Source organism: Oreochromis niloticus, linkage group LG10 (genome assembly GCF_001858045.2).
Source record: "Oreochromis niloticus isolate F11D_XX linkage group LG10, O_niloticus_UMD_NMBU, whole genome shotgun sequence".
In the NCBI taxonomy this organism is placed as follows: Eukaryota; Metazoa; Chordata; class Actinopteri; order Cichliformes; family Cichlidae; genus Oreochromis; species Oreochromis niloticus.
In genome coordinates, this window is record NC_031975.2 from 22,920,349 (window position 1) to 22,937,426 (window position 17,078).

Genomic DNA, 17,078 nt, shown 5'->3' on the forward strand with positions numbered 1-17,078 from the left:
GCCTCCGACTAGTGTTTTCCTGCTGAAGTAAGTGCACCGTCATCCACAGTCTGTCTCTCTCTGACTGAGGACAGACAGACAGCCAAGCAGAGGAGTGACATACTTGCAGACAGTTAAACAGATGGCAGGCAAATGGGTAGACGGGCAGAGAAGCAAAGAGTCAAGCAGTCAGACAGACAGAAAGACAGATGGCCAGCTTATAGGCAGACAGACGGATGGACAGGATGACAAATGGGATGCAGCCAATCATAGATCTGGAAGCTGCGGGACGGAGAAGAGAGACTTTATTTTTTTTGAAGTCAGACTAGGCCAAATAAAAGCTCGAATAATCTTTTACGATGCAAATGTGCGTTGAGCTGCACACGATCACACGTGGGTTAACTAGCTGTGATTAATCTTAGACCCTCAATCAATCGCTCAGTTGAGAGGAAGTGACATGCTGTGGACTTTAAGTATTGATAAGGTATTTAAAGCAAAGCGAGCACATTTCTTTATTTCAGCGTTCCTTAATGTATTTTCTGCTTTTCCCTGGTTTATTTCCTTGTTTTTAGAATTTTATTTTTTTATTTTTAGTTTTATAGATGAAAGAATTCATTCAGTTATCAGAAAAAAATCATCCGTCAGCTGCTTTACAGGAAAAATCTTTGTGTTGCATCCCTTGTTATTTTAAATGATGTGAAAGTTTTAGTTTTGCTTTTGTTTAGAGGAAACTTACTTCCAAAGGAAGTGACAAAACTCATGGAATATTTGAAGCACGGAAAGGTGGCACAGTCCCACTCACGGTGTGATTGACAGATCGGATTTGACTATCTGAGTGCAATACCTTTACACATTTACTCTTGCCCGAGGTGGGCCGTATGCTGCTGTCAAGATGTTCTAAAACAAACAGTGCTTTTTTATGACACCTTATTTCCCGTTTTCAGCTGTAGTAGCATCTGCTCACTTAATAACGGTGCTGATGAAGTTTTACTAGCTGCAGCGACACACAGTGATCCCTATAAAATGATCACAAGAGTGGATTGGGAAACTCTGCAGGATGCCATGCATGCTGTCAGCATTAGCTTTACTTTTGGGAACCTTTTTAAGTGTTAACATGGTTTTAGAATTAAGGTACTGAATAAAACTTGCAGCTTTGAGGCTTTGAATTTTCTCCATGTCCAAACGTTCTTTGGGATAAAGAGTTTAAAGCCTGTGCTAGCATACACACAATTAGGTCTGATCACTTTTAAATGTATCCTATTACTTTAGGATTTTATTCATGTCACTTTATGAGGTTTTCTGTGCTATTACTGGGTTCAACCCTATTTTTTCTTGAGAACTGTTTTAATTTTTTTGTGACTGGAAATCTCAGAGATTTTGGTCCATATTAATATGATAGTAAACTTTTTTCATGCTTCTTCTATTGCCCAAATTTGGTGATCCTCTGAAAACTATAGCCTCAATTTTCTGTTCTTATCTGACCCCAGTCCCATCTGGTGAGGTCTTCTGCTGCATTCAGAGATGGTCTTCTGCATAACTTGGTTGTAATGAACAGTTATTTGAATTACTGTTGCCTTTGAATCAGCTCAAAGCAGTCTGGCCATGCACTTTCCGTGAGTTATCAGCTTTGGAGATCATAAGAGTTTCATGACTTCAAAAATCTGTGTTTCTTATAGTATTATTTGGAATGACGACTGCATTAGCTACCCAGACATTGTAGCATATGTTGTAGGAAGGCATCGAACCTCCTTGCCTTAACAGCTTACCAATTTACATCATATATTTATCTATGCCTTATTTTTTTCTGGTAACTAAACCCTGGTCTTTTAATTCAAGAAATTTTAATTTGGTGTGTGAACATTCCCAAGCTTTGTTTACTTTGGTTTTGACATTTTAGATTCTCAGTGGCTTCTCGTGAGAAACGTCAAAAACAAACTTAAACAAGTGAAGCGAACTCACAAAAAAACCCAAGGGACATTAGCTTTTTATGACTAACTGTGGTAATTTTGCCAATAAGTACTTTCTCCTTCATTTTGATGTGAGCTGACAGGCTACACTTCCGTTGTTTGCTGTTTTTGCAGTGCAGTTTAATGGTGAGTGCATGCACTGGAGCATTTTTAATAAATGTGATTTAATTGTACAGACCCGATGGTACACCTTTCAAAGTGAATAAAGTTTCTGAAATCTTGCTTCTAACTTGCACAAATGTGAATTCAGCCTTCGTCCTTGAGGAGCATGCATACTTGGTGTCTGTGCTGTAGCTTACTCTACTCTATATGAACTGCTAAAACCAGCTGAGTCATGAATTTCTTTCCCACCTGCTGTTCGCTGCCCGCGTACGGCCTTTTTCTCAAGCCTGATATGTTGCACATTTCAGAGGACAGTCCCCTTTAAACATTCAGTCAGACACAGTGCTCTCAGCAGTGTCATAGTCAGCCAATTAATTAGCTCCCCAGGCAACTTGGCTTTTCCCAGCATGCATTAGTCAACCTTCTCACTGTAAATGGTTTGGGCTGACAGAAAAACTATGAACAGAAAATGTGGCTTATACCAGCTAATACCTAAGGTGTCTTTCTAAGCCCGGTAAAACTCACTGACACATGCACGTGCACACATACACGCAACATACATGTGTGTGTATACATATTTGTATCCAGAGCATTACGCAGCAAAGCTCCATCTAGTTTTAATCTCAGCAGAAGTGTAATCAGCCAGAGTAACTGGGGAAAAAATAAGTCACACCAGTGGATTCTGCTAGAGTAACATGGACTAGATTGCACATGACAGCTAATCTGAATTAATCTGAGCTGAAGGAGACCGGACTGGTTTTTGAAGGCAGACTTTAAAGGCTGATAGTAACATCTTAACGTTAAGCAAAGTGATGATTACCACTGGATCAATCACACCATTCCTACACATTAATTGGGACACGCGGTGGAAACATTTTGGATGGTTTTTGTTTCATATGCAGGAAAACTACAATCAAGATGCAATTAAGGTGCAGATGCTCAGCTTTAATTCATTGAAGATAAGTTAATTAACCACTGAGGAATAACATCTATTTTTATACACACTATCCTATTTTCAGGGGCTTAAATATAATTGGAAAAATTACAGACGGAAACTGATTATTTATAATACTTTGTTAAGACTGCCTGATGTCTGGAAACCACAGACATCACAATTTGTAATGCATTGCTAGGCCTTTATTGTAGCTGTCTTCATTTGTAGTTTGCTTTTCTGCCTTCAGTTTTGTTCTCTGGTTGTAAAATACATAGTTGATAAGGTTGAGATCATGTGATTAGCTCAGCCACTGAGGAAGATTCTGCTTCCTTACCTTTAAAAACTTCTGGGTTTACATTAACAGTATATTTCAGGTAATTTTCCATCACTACTGTCACATGCCTGAAAGTATAGCTCTATATACCGCAGAGAGCTTCTGTCTGCTTCTGCTTTCTGTCACGCCATCAATAATTATAGTAACCCAATGTGACTGGAAGCCACACGTCCATGCATCCCTGTGACACCGGTATGTTTTGCAGGTACTGCGTTATAATTCCAAGTTCCCACTGTTCGGGTACAGGTTGATCTTAGTTTCTTCTGTCCACTCTGGTGATCATCTGTATGAGCTTGTGTGAAGAAGCCTTCGTTTTTATGATGGGCTTGGATAATAATATTCCTCCTTCCTGGAGCAAAACTGCTAATTTACATCTGTAGTCCCGGGGCAGATCACATAAAAATGTAAATCATTGAAAGGATCCTGCGCTCATCTACCTTTGTGGGAATCTGTGGACATCTAGGGTTGGTCATGATGTTGAGGTCAGCGGCCACTGATTTGGTCATTCCAAATGATCCTGCATTTTGTCTGAGTTATTATAATTATTATTAATTAAGTTAATTATTTGCCTGTTTCACATGCATTTGGTCCTCCTGTGACTGGATGTTGTTGGTTCCCAGAAACCGCTTCCAATGGCAAATACCACACTTGGAATTAACTCCAGACTTTTAACAAGCTTTATTTATGGGAAAAAATGAAGAAAAAAAAATCACATCTGGCTCATGAAACAGGGAATTGTCCAATTTCATTCAAGCCCTAAGTCCTCACTGCGTAATACAATAATTTTGGGCAACCCTTTGAATTACAGCTGCACTTCAGTTGCACTCTGATTGTTTCCTCTGATATCTGTTGTGGTGCAAAGAGGCAAAATGGTGAAAATAAGAGAAAAAGAGAAACCATAACCAACTCTTTTGCCTCTTTTTTTGTTACATACTTGGGCCACAGGGCAGCGGATAGCATGTCAACACCTACAGTGTGTATGAGTGAGTGTTTGAACGTGGTCTCTGTCTCTTTGCCTGTACGCTTGGTTTTTTGGTTACTGAATTTAACTAATTCTGAATTAGATGAAATGGAGACCAGGTTGTGATGCCTTTTTTAAATGAACCAGATCAATAGGAAATGTGGTTTTGTTTAATGTACTTTAAAGTTCTTTTATGGTTTAAGTGTGTTTAATATGTTTGTTCATACTTATTTTCGAATTTGTTGTCATTACACTCAGATTTCTGTTCTGCGAGGCTAACAGACTGCTGTTTGCCTCTGCAGCTCCTCTGTCTTCCTCTGAATATTTTTTGTTAATAGTCTCCCGGTTGGTTTATTTCCCCTGTAACTTCCGAGCTCTGTGAACTCTCTGCTGTATTGATCTGGAATTCCTGATTCCTCGGTCCTTCTCTCTGCTCTTTCCCAAACTTAATTCCTTCCTTTTTCTTAGACCTGTTTAGCCACACCAAATCACATTAGTTCGTGACATAGTTAAATATTTCATTCTGTTTGATGGTCTTCTCCTCTTTGTACAACAGGGTTTCATTGATTCTGACAGCTGGCTGCCTCCAGCTATTGTCCTGCTTCAACTCTGACAAAGTGCAGAGCTATTATAGTACGGGTTCAAAATGCAACACAAACCAACAGCGTGGTGATGGAGTGAAACACACGAATGCAACAATGTGCTCCGATAGAGCAGTATTTAAGTCATCTAGAATTTAAAGAAAGTACTTTCCAGTATTTTTCCCAGTGCTTCAGATTGTTTGGATTTTGGATTTTTGACTGTTTGCCTTTTAATAAAGAATCTTAAATCCAAACATATCATAAAAGACTGTCTCACATTTATCCTTTAAAAATATAATATGTTTTTTAACAGATATCGAAAGTTGTTGGGTAATCGACTGCTTGGCTCTATATTATCATGTATTACATTATATCTAAAATGATGCGTTGATGCAGTATAATTCGGTAAATACATCCAAATGTGTTGCAGCTGTCGACTCATACACACAGCACTGCATCATAAAACATGGGGCAGTTTGATGCACTGAAATAAAACAGTCTCATAGCACTGATAATAAATGACATCAGGCAACAAAGTCCTGTAATCTGCTTTTTGAAGGTTCCTGCAACATAATGCCTCGGCCTTTGCTGTTGTAAATATGATATGAGGATGTTTCTCTTTGCTGGGATTCCCCTCAGTGGCTGCCAGCCAAATATCACACTGTTCACTTAAAGCCAGCTGGCTTCTTTTTGCAATTCTTTTTAATTCCAATAGTTTTAATGAACAAGTTGATATTCACGTATGTTTTATGGCTACAGTAAGCTGGCTCGATATTATGGCAGTTAGTTTGATCAGATTAGACATCATTACCTAGAAAACAATCTACTTAATGTATACTGTATTTATCCCTGTAGGGAAATTACTCTCTGCATTTAACCCATTTACTCTAGTGGAGCAGTGGGCAGCCAATCCACTGCCTGGGGACAGTACCTTGCTCAGGGGACCACTCTACCTACCGAGCTATCCCTGCCCCATTGCAACTTAATGTTCATCCTGCTCCTTATCTGGGCCCAAAGCACAGCTACAAGAGTCTCAAGCTGAGAGATATAATCTCTTCAGCATGTCCTGCGTCTGTTCTCCAAAACTTTACCAAGGAGGCCTCCTAGTGAAATATTTCGACTTGGAGCTACTCCCAATCCTTGAGAGAAGAGAAGCTAGTCCGAAATGGGCAACCTCCAGAGGAAGCCAATTTCAGTAGCTTGTAGGTGAGGGAGGGAATGTGAATCAAGTGGTAAGTCAGTAGCTTCGCTTTCACACTTGGCTCTCTTTTCACCAAAGTAGATTCGTACATCATCCCCATCCCTGCCAATGCTGTGCCAGTCCGTAGGTCATTCTTCTGCTCCTCTGCTCTCTTATTCTTGAATAGGCAAACCGACCTTTTCCAGCTGGGAACCATGATCTCAGACTTGGAGGCGCTAATTCTCAATCCTGCTTGGCTGTAGACCGTATCAGTGTGATCAGGAGGTCAGTGTCTGATGAAACCAAAAGAGCCACATCTGCAAAAAACAGAGAGTTGGTTCAGAGGTCACAAAATTGCAAACGTTCCGGCATTTGTTGTCTTGAAATTCTGTCCATTAATAGTTTGGTAAGCCCAGGTGGAGTCCTTCTCTCACTGGGAAAAGGCCCGACTGATATCGGATTTTTTTACACTGATATAGTGGCAAATAGCGAATGTTGAGCTCTAATTTCAGTGTGTTTGTACAGGGTCCTCATGTGTCAAGCAGAATAGATACAGATGAATAAATTAAAAAAATGCATCTTAATTCTGAAAAAAGACTTGTACGTACCAAAGTTTCAACCATTAGTTGTAGGTGACCATGATGTGTAAGCATTAAATGTAGGATGGTTATTTTTGAATGAACTAATCTGCTCCTAGAAATTTAAAGTCATAGTGTCCTTTACAATACTTTACAAGTACTTCATTCAGAGGCTCGCCAAAAAATATTATAAAAGATTTCATAAACTGCTTTCATGTTTAGCTGCCATTTTAGTCAGCACTTTGGGTAAGCAGCAAAAGGAAAGTCAAAAGTCAAATTAAAAATAGATTCAATTATATAAAAAAGTGATTTAAACCATTCTGGCTGCAGAGATAAAAGCATGCCGTACCATCTGTTGTAGCCTTTTGGCAAGAAGGCAGACCATCACATACTCCCTCTTGTTTCTCCCCTTTTGTCTCTTTCTTTTTGCTTTTCGATTCAGGACGTAACCCAGTGCAGACCTGGTGTTTGGTTCGCTGCACTGATGGATATAAAGTTGTACATTTGCGAGTCGTTTCCCTCTCCTTTTCTCCCTCACCCACCCCGTCTCTCTGTAGAACACAAAATATCTCAATCTGCAGGCTAAGCTGGGGTTCACTGAACTGATTGAAGACACGGTTGTGCATACTGCATGAGAGGAAGGAGAGACATAAAGTAGAAAATAGGAAGTAAGGTCGGGCGACTGAGCGAAAGGAGAGGAAGGGTATCAGGTGCAGATGTAGAAAAAGTGAGGCAGAGCGGGAGAGAAAAATTGAGAAAATGAACTTAGGGGCTGTTCTTGGCAGTTGTTGAGCCGTTGGTCTGCTTTCTGCCTCAGGTGATTCTGCCCCCCCAAAAAAACAGGAGGGGGAGGGGGATTTTTAAGGCGATACAGTGACATTTCCAATTACTGTCAAGTCTTTCACTTAAACGGGCCAGCAATTCCCCCTTTACACATGCATTGAGAAATGCTGGGTTACCACAGGACAGGAGGTTAAAGAGACTGTCCGCTTAGCTTACAATCACAGCTTCAGCGCTCATGATAGCTTTATGTCAGGTTAACTAAAGATACCAGCAGTATCTTAAATAATAGGTGAGTTTTTAATGGGCAAAATAGAACAATTAATCCATTACTTTTGTATTGTGAAAATGGTTGGTAGGTTAAATAACTTGCGCGGCCAAAATTTGCCAGATTGGCTGACAACGCTTCGTCGTTCTGGTCAATTCGGTGAAAAAAAATTGAAAAAGAAAGGGAAATGGTGCAGCCTTAAGAGGAAAACTCTTTATAATTCAGTCCAAAGCATATGAGCGCCTGGCTACTGCTTAGATGTACTGCTTTTATCCTAACAGGCATAGTCCAAAACAGTTGCAGGACTAAAAAACACCAAAATTGGAACCAAAAGTGGGCTGTGAGTAAGTAAAATGAACCCAGCTCTCCAACTGCTACTCTAACATTATACAGAGAATCGCTTTGGACTGTCTTCACACAACGGGGAATAAGTTTTGGGATTTTGTACTTCACTAAGTAACAGCTTGTTAGCATTAACAGCAAACCAAATGAAATCCAAGTGTCAGAAGCTAGCCATGAGCTCACAGTGCCAGGGTGCAAACATTCCCTTCCTCTGTAAAGACAAGAGTCTGGTTGAATGGCTCTGTAATCAACCATCTGTTAAATGCAAAACCTCCTGTGCAATAATTGTCGCATTATTTACGCCTATGCTGTTTTGCAACCAGCAGCCGCTACCTCGAGGCCTTGGTCAACACAAAAGACATGCTGAAAGATTCGCTTTAGGTAATTATTTTATTCCTTCAGCTTTATTTTAAAACTAAACAAGCAGTTGACGTTTACCATTCAAACATTTAAAGCAAAATATATTAACGACTCTACAGCGTTCCGACTGTGTTGTATGCAGGGTTTTTTTTCCTGGAAATATCTTTTTAACGTGTTCTAGAAATATTAGAAGGTTTGCCATGACAAGATTTTGAGTTGTGATGGTACCAAAATCACACTTTCTATGCATTACATCAACCACGGGTCGTGACTGTGAGCCAGGATAAGCAATCCCAGAATCCCTAATTTTAATATTTCCGGCTTTCTCTACAACCCCAATTCCCAAAAAAGGGTGCCTGTTAAATATGAATAAAAACAGAATGCAGTTATTTGCAAATCTTATAAACCCTTATTTTATTCAAAGTGGAACAGAAGAAAAATGGCATGGCAACACGTCTGAAAAAGTTGGGACAGAGCCATGTTTACCACTGTGTAACATCCCCTCGTCTTTTAACAACAGCGTGTTGATGTGTGGGAGCTGAGGAGAGCAGCTGCTGGACTTTAGAGAGGAATGTCGTCCCATTCTAGTCTGAAAGAGGATTCTAGCTGCTCAACAGTCCTCTGTCTTCTTTGTCATTTTTTTTTCCATTTTATGATGTGTCAAATATTTTCAATTGGTGAGTCCAAGTCCAGCATTTGGACTCTTCTACTGTGAATCCATGCTGTTGTAACAGATGAAGGATGCCGTTTATCGTCTTCCTGAAATATGCAAAAAAGACATTATGGGAGCATATGGTGCTCTAACACCTGTATATATGTTTTAGTACTGATGGTGCATTTCCAGATGTGCCAGTTCAGTAGGCACTGTTGCACCCCGATACCATCAGAGGTTAAAGTTTTTGAGCTGAGTGCTGACAAAAGCCTGATGGTCCCGCTCCTCTTTAGTTGGGGAGATGCTGCGTCCATGTTTTACAGAAAGAACTTCAATATTCGTCTTCTTTAAACAGAACATTTTTCCACTTTTCCACAGTCCATTTTAAATGAGCCTGAGAGAAGACGGCGGTGTTTTCAGACCGTGTTCACATATTACCTCTTCTTTGCATGATAGAGCTTTAAGTGGATACCACAGTGAACTGTTTGGAGTGATTTCTGGGAGTTTTTCTGAGCTCATGCTGTGATTTCCACGACAGAATCACGTCTGTTTTTGATGCAGTGCCACCCGAGGACACGGACATTATTATTATCAGCCTTTTCTCCATATTTCCTGAATCTGTGCACGGCAGATGATGAGATATTCAAAGTCAGTTCTGCTTCAGGGAACATTATTCGGAAATTGTTCCAGAATTGAACGTGCAGGTTTTTCTGTTTTTTCAGATTGAGGAACCTCTGCTCATCTTTACTTCAGAGAAGCTCTTCCTCTCTAAGGCTACGTTCACTCTGCAGGTCTTAATGCTCAATTCTGATTTTTTGATCAAATCTGATTTTTTTTTTTGTCTGCTTGTTCACACAACAAGTAAAATGTGACTGCAAACGCGCTCTAGTGTGAACCCTCAAAGCGGCCCACATGCGCAAAAGAAGACGTCACACACAACGCGCTCTGTTTAGACCCAGTTGTTTGACTGATGGACCTTAATATAAAGACTTGTTTCGGACTTTACGTTTCCCAATTTTGTTATTTTGTTATTTACATATGGCCTAATAATGATCCTTATTGCTGTTTTAGAGAGGATCGGTGCTTCAAAGCATAGTTGCAGATTTCTGTCAGAATCTGCAGATTATACAGTACAAATAAAATGTTCACGTTTCTCCAACGTCGTCTTCCCAACAGTTTCACTAACATCTACACGGGATGGCCAGGAAGCGTTCTCGATGTCTTCTCTTGTGCTTCTCCGCCGCTGATAATTGGTGTCTGTCTTGTGTCACTGACGTAAAAGACGAATTTAATGCGACGTGACCATTCAAACAGCAGTCGCTTTCATCAGATATGTGTCGGATTCAGTACCACATACGAAAGTGACCCAGGTCGGATTTGAAAATATCGGATTTGTGCTGTTCAAACATTCACACCATGATCAGATATGAGTCGCATAGGGTCAAAAAAGTCGGATTTGATACGCTTTCACCTGCAGTGTGAATGTAGCCTAAGATGCTCTTTTTATACCCAATCATGCTGTAAATGAATCCAGTTAGTTGCTTTTTAGTGCACTGGTAGAGCTGTAGTGTGAGACGTCCTTGGAGACAGTTTAAAACGCCAGGACATTTTGCATACCTTGATTGATGCTCTTTAAAATCTCGTGGGATCCAGTGAATAATCCTTTTGTGTCTCTCGACTCGTGGCTTGACTTTGTTTCTTTTTTTCTTTTTTTTTGATCGAGCACCTGCAAAAGGTTTCCTGACGTACGCTCTGCACCGTCTTCTTGGTGTGTTTTCATTCAGTTTGGGTTTACCACCTCGGTCTTGTCATCACCAGCTCCTGCTGTTGATCTTTGGTCAGGCTGTTGAGTGACATCACCGTGTATGTTATTAGGCAGCTGGAAAAGGAGATGCTAATGCGCGCACGCTGTGGTTTGCTCAACTCGCACAGAAAAATAAATAAATCGAATAAAAACCGGTGCTTTACAAGAGAGACACCTGGCTGTTTTTAGTGCTCAGTAAATTGACCGGCTGGCTCAAACCGCAAACCAGGTCGTCTGAAGCTCAAGCTCTGACTGTTTGTGTTTATTCGAGCCCGTGCCACAAAATGTCTCTGTTGCAGTTGCTTTAAAACACTCCCAAAATGACTCATTTAGCAGGTTGGTGTAAAAAATAGACCCTCAAACATATTTTATGTCTTATTTTCTCAGTGTTGACATTTTCCTTTAAGCGGTCAGGAGAGAAATGACTGAGCTGCACATGGAAAGAAAGAAAAAAACAAAACACATTGGTAGCCTGAGCGTGGTTTAAGTGGGTCGTCTGCGAGTTTAATAGGCGAGGGGAAACCCTGAGTTGGATCCAAGCGTGCAGACTCGAAGTCAGACAGTCGTAGCCGGAGGAAGTCAGTGATGTACTTAACAACTCCCCTCAAAGGCAGGAAGACGAGGTAAAGCTAGACAGATGGGAAGAGGTGGAAAGACGGCGAGAGAGAGAAAGGCAACAGAGGTTGAGGAAGTCAATAATGTACTTAACCTTACTCCACAGACTCCGTGTCCCTGTTATTGTAAGGCAAGTAAAGACGGGAAGGGGGGAGGAAGAGAGGAAGAGTGAAATGGCAGGACTCTGGAGTGGAAATGGTCACAGGCAGCAAAGAAGCGCGGCGTTTCTTTGGTTTTTTGTTTTCGTCAGCATAAATGTCAGAGTACTTAAGAGTGTGCAGGACAGGCGGGGAGGCCAGGCTACAGGAAGAGCCCCATATAAAAGGGAATAGCCCAGTTTTACTGGCACATAAATCTCTCCTCCCCACTCTGAAGATTGCAAGACAGCTCTTCTTTTGGGCTTCCTCCTTCAGTCTGGCAACACGCTAAAACCTCTTTTTTCTGGACTTTATCTTTTCCTTTTTCTTTAGCTCAATCTCCTTCAGACTCTCTTGACCTATACCCTCTTTTTTTCCCCTTTGACCCTCAAGCTAACAGCAGGCAATAGATTAACAACATTTTATTGGGCTGTTTGTCCCCACCCCCTTTTTCTCTTCACTATTCTTTCTATTCACTTCTGGCCAGAGATGGATTTTAAATTAAACTCAGTTTGTGAAAGTAAGCTTTATTTTTAGTCTTTCATTATAGTATACCATCATTAACATTTATGTGTCTGACTTTGTATTTATTTGTGTGCTGATCTGACAGCATTTTGACTTTCATGCCTGTGGGTTCCTTCTGATCTTTGCCCACATTTAACAATTAAGAAATGTTCAAATTCAGGGTGGCAAAAGATGCCGAAGCTTAAGTGATTTTTGACACGACACAGACTGTCAATCTCTTTGCTTGAGTGAAGAATGCAATTTCCTCCTCACAAATATTATAAACACATCGTTTATTTAATTACGAAAAGAGGGTCTCCAGATATTTTTAAATGGAGTGTTTATTGAACCTTTTGACTAAATGAAAAAATTTTTTTAAGTAATTTGTTGAATGTTATTTTTAATTTGTATCATCTGTTTTCAATGTGTTTTTTTGCATAAAATGTGCCATTTATTTAGCTCTTTTTACATCTCATGGTGTCGAAGTCTCAAAACCTCATGTATCAAATATGCATTTGGCTTCAAAGGGATACGTTTATGTACAAAGTTGCTTAACAGCTTTTGGGAAAACTTTTGTTGGCTAACCAAAACCAATTTTTGGCTAAATATTTGAAATCGACAAAAAGTTATTTAACAGGATTTAGAATTTGAATTGAAAAAAATATTTCAATTTCAATATTAGAATCATTAATAAAGCCTGACGGGGCTTTTCGGGGGCGTGCCAAGTTTTAGAGTGTTAAAAAGAAGTCAGAAATCAATCAAACAACAACCAATACAACTACTTCTTCTAAATACCTGTAAGTTATTTTATCTTGATATAAATAAATAATACTATTGTGCTTTACTTTTTTCTCCTTTTATGTAAAATTTGTAAATTTGTGCAAAACAATCATAATTTAGCTTTAAAATGATTATTTTAATTAAAGAGTTTTCGCATACTGGAACACAAAAAATGATTTTGGTAATTACCATAACTGTTAATCTATAGCAAACCCTATATTGAGTGGTTGTCTAATTAATATTTTAAGCACTGTATGTATCATTAACTAAACTAGCCACGAACGATGGTGATGACACTAGTTGACATCAGTTTGCTGCGCTGCATACTCTGCTACATGTGGACGCATCTTTTTCTGCATTTCTTTCTCACATCACTGCATATCGGATAACATTTACCTATTCTCTAAAACCAAGCCGTACTTTTAGACTTTGTAGATGCTTGCTGTAATATACACAAGAAACTAAATTACATAATTGGAAGGCTACTGTGGATATGGGTACCCGGTGGCTTTTAATTTTGCACTGCATGTATCTGTTCTAATTAAAAAATAAAACCAGCTTGAACTGGTTACATCTGAAATTAACGGTTGTTAGATAATAAAGTTGAGTATCTCCCTGATACACTAAATGCATCTGCTGTGTTATGTACAGTAAGCTGATCTCTGGGCAGAGGCCCATTCATATTGAGCGATACCCTTTATGACTCAAGTGTTTTGCAGTCTATTTGCGGAGGAGGCAAACTTTCTGTATTCTTGGTTCTCATAAGATGAAGGAGTCCTTTGGAGTTTTCTCGCTTATATCTAGTGTTTGCAGTCTTTTACGTCATATAATCGCATCGAAGGCGTTTCCGATCTTCAAAAAACACACAAAGCGGAGAATTTCTATAGAAATATGCTTTTACTTCCAGTCTGTTTACATTACCTTGCTCCTTTTAGTTTCTGTTTGTTGGTCTTTTAGACCTAAAGACCACCGCATGACTTTTTGTTAACCTCCCGCCGCTACTTGTTGAGCGATAGTGAAGCTGTGAAAAATGCGACGCAAACTAGAAACACTTTGATGGTACAAGTTGTTCCTTAGTATTGCAAACATGTTTCGAAAGCTTTACTTTGAAGGCAGATGCTCTTGTCGCACTTTTCACACTTTGATTACTGTTGATGACTGTTTGCAGGCAAATCACTGCCTTATATACAAACACCTGCAAAGCAGTAGCGAGGAGGTTTCGGTACAGCACCGCATACGTCTTTGTCACCAATTTCACCCGCCAACCAACCAGCGCTCAGCAACTCTTCTTCTTTTTCCTCTAACTTCATCTTCATCTTCTTCTGATTTCCCCCTGGCATCCTCTTCTGCCTCAACCACCCTCTGTACACCCTTCTTCACTATATCCGTGAACCTCTTCTGTGGTCTTCCTCTTTTTCTCTCGCCTGACATTTCCTCTGTCGAATATATCCACTACACCTCCTCTGTGCACGTCCAAGCCATCTCAGCCTTGCCTCACCAACGTTGTCTCCAAATTGCTCAACCTGAGCTGTCCCTCTCATGTATCTGATGCTCATCCTGGTCTTTTAAACTCGTAAGCATTTTGTAGACCTTCCCTTTAACTCTTGCTGTCACACATCGCCCCCAACACTCGTGTCCACCCTCTCCAACCTGCCTGCGCTCTCTTCCTTACCTCTCTTGTTGCTTTGGATGGTTGACCCCAGGTAATCTTCACTATTACACCTCCCTCTCATTCCACAATAACCCCACAATCAGTGAAACTCTGAAAATGTGCAGGAATTTGCATTGAGTTGCTGTGCTCTTGTGCGCCTTCGCGTCTCTTAGTACAGTAGGCTCCCAGTGGATTTGAAGAAAATTGAAAAATGTTGCAGGACAAAGTGTGAGATTTTTGACCACCTTTCAATCTTCTATGCCTTTACAGCTTGCTTGTCCACTTCTTTAAAAAAAATATCACCGAGTGAAAGCAGAAGGTTTTTCTTTCCCCGTCACTGAAACACTGCTGTGACTTTGCAGTAGAACAAATTCCTTCTGAATCAAACTGAATAGCGGCCCAAAGCTCAATTTTAGTTTTCAGTGCTTATCTTAGAATTCGAAAGATAAGGTGACAAATGAACATAATGCTGTTATTAGAAAGAGATGTCCAGATGATAGCGGTTGCTTTTTAGTGCGCTTTATCACAAAGAAACACAGCTGCTTAGAGCTTTAGAAAGCGTCCTAGATTTTATCTGGATGAGAGAAGCCTGTGTTTTGTTTTGCTCTCACTTGATTTGGTTTCACTCCATTATAATGAAGAAAGGAGTACCTTCAGTATTGAAACAGATGCATAAGAAAGGGTCTTGTGCCAAAGCTGGCAGTGAATACAACGCTAATAAAAGGATGGATTCATTGTCGACTAGTACAAGGATTCCCTCTGTATGTGCGGTGGTGGTGGTGGTTGGGGGGTGGTGGGAGGAAAAAAAATGGAACAACTGTATCCCAGGGAGTCCAGAGTGCTAATGTGTAACGGTGATCAAGTCAGTTTATTCTGGCAGGCTGCCTGCTGGAGGCTCTGACAGATTGGTGCCATCAGCACATTATTTCATTAACACTTGTGTTTTCATGGTGAACATCTTCTCACTCGTCATTTTTCTCTCTCTCTCTTGCCCCCCTCCCTCCCTCCCTGCCCGCCCGCCCGCCCGCCTGCCTGCCTGCCTGCCTGCCTGCCACCCCCTAACAGATGGAGAGCGAAAAGAAGAGGAGAAAATACTCCACGAGCAGCAACGACTCTGACACCACTGACAGTAAGTTGGGATTCAGGGAAAGGGTATCTGTGTGTGTGTGTGTGTGTGTGTGTGATGAGGAATCCTGAAAGTGTGAGAAAAGCGAGTTCCTCTGCTGCTTTCATACGGTGAGCTGCCTGGTCTTCGTCAATTCCCACTGAGCATTTCTCGTATTCACTCTCCATATAGACTTTCCTCCTGTCTCATGGTTGTCCTCCCTCTGCTCATTAAGACTTGCCATTTTAAAACCGAGCTACATTGGAAACATGAGCATGATTTAACCAGTTAGCATAACAGAAATCACCGGTGGGAATAAGAACTTAAGGTTTGAAGAATAAAGTCTTTATTTTTAGAATAAGTGTGAATTTGTCGGAAAATGTCGTTCTTTGAGAGAGATGTTGCTACGAAAACAGATTGTGGTGCATCATTATTGGACGAGCAGATTGCAAAATTTGAGGCATTTTGAAACGGAGCCTGCAAATACAGGTGGTTTACTTGGGCAATACCACAAGGAATGCCATCTTTTTCAGTTTATGCAACACAAAACAGCCATCTGTGTAGTAAGTACGACTTGGGGTCTCAGAGGCTCGTATTGTCCCTTTTAACAGAAAAACCTTCTTGTAGGTGTTTTGTTTAATTGCATGTTGATCCAGTGGTTATCACCGTTCCCTCACACTGGTTTAAATCCTTCAGTCGGCTAGGACCCCTCTGTGTGGAGCATGTTGTCTGTGTGCTTGTGTGGATTCTCTCCGGGTACTCCGGCTTCCTCCCACAGTCCAAAGCCTTGTGTTTTAGCTTAATTGGCGATTGCTTTGACTGCATGACTTGTTATCTGTCTCTCTGGCTGGGCCATAAAGGGGCACTGGATTACCCCTCCAGGGTGTATCTGACCTCTCGCCTCATGACAGCTAGGATAGGCTCCAGCCCCCCCTGACCTTGAATTGGATAAGAAGTTAGGAAGATAGATGTGTGACATTTTAACCATTCTTCCCATGCAAAGTTCCATTATTTGCAAAACCTTGACGGTTTTCTTGCACGTATCATCTGTTTCAGGTCCACCCACAACATTTCAGTGGAGCTAAAATCTGTACTTGACTGTATATTGCACAGTCCCTTGTGTCTTTTCCATTTTCTGTAACTGGTACAAAGATCTGTGTGTTTAAATCTTGTAATACTTTGTTAAAGTAAAGAGAAGATGGGAAGATCCAGATAAACCCTCTCTGATCTCTCTGAGGAAATCGAGTTGATGCTGCATGATTACGATAAGAATTATTAAAAACAAAGTTGGAAGTTGCGTTTGAATACAGTTGAACTTGATGAACTATGTCAATAAACACACCACAAACTGCAACCACGCTCTTTTCAGAAGATGCATTATCACGTCAATTCTCACGCTTTCGCCAACCTCTGCTGAGGCGTATCCGTCTGCTACCCTTTCTGCATCTCTTTATCGCCACCGAA

The 17,078-nt window shown here is 40.6% G+C and overlaps 1 protein-coding gene across 2 annotated transcripts in view; it reads left to right on the forward strand.

Annotated features, from left to right (window-relative positions):
* The window catches only part of jade2 (jade family PHD finger 2), a 225,473-nt gene that overhangs the window by 14,211 nt on the left and 194,184 nt on the right, over positions 1–17,078 (forward strand). For both annotated transcript variants that reach the window (XM_005456139.4, XM_005456140.4), the window contains exon 2: positions 15,575–15,638. In XM_005456139.4, coding sequence (XP_005456196.2) covers positions 15,575–15,638 — 64 coding nt within the window. The remainder of the gene's footprint in view (positions 1–15,574; positions 15,639–17,078) is intronic.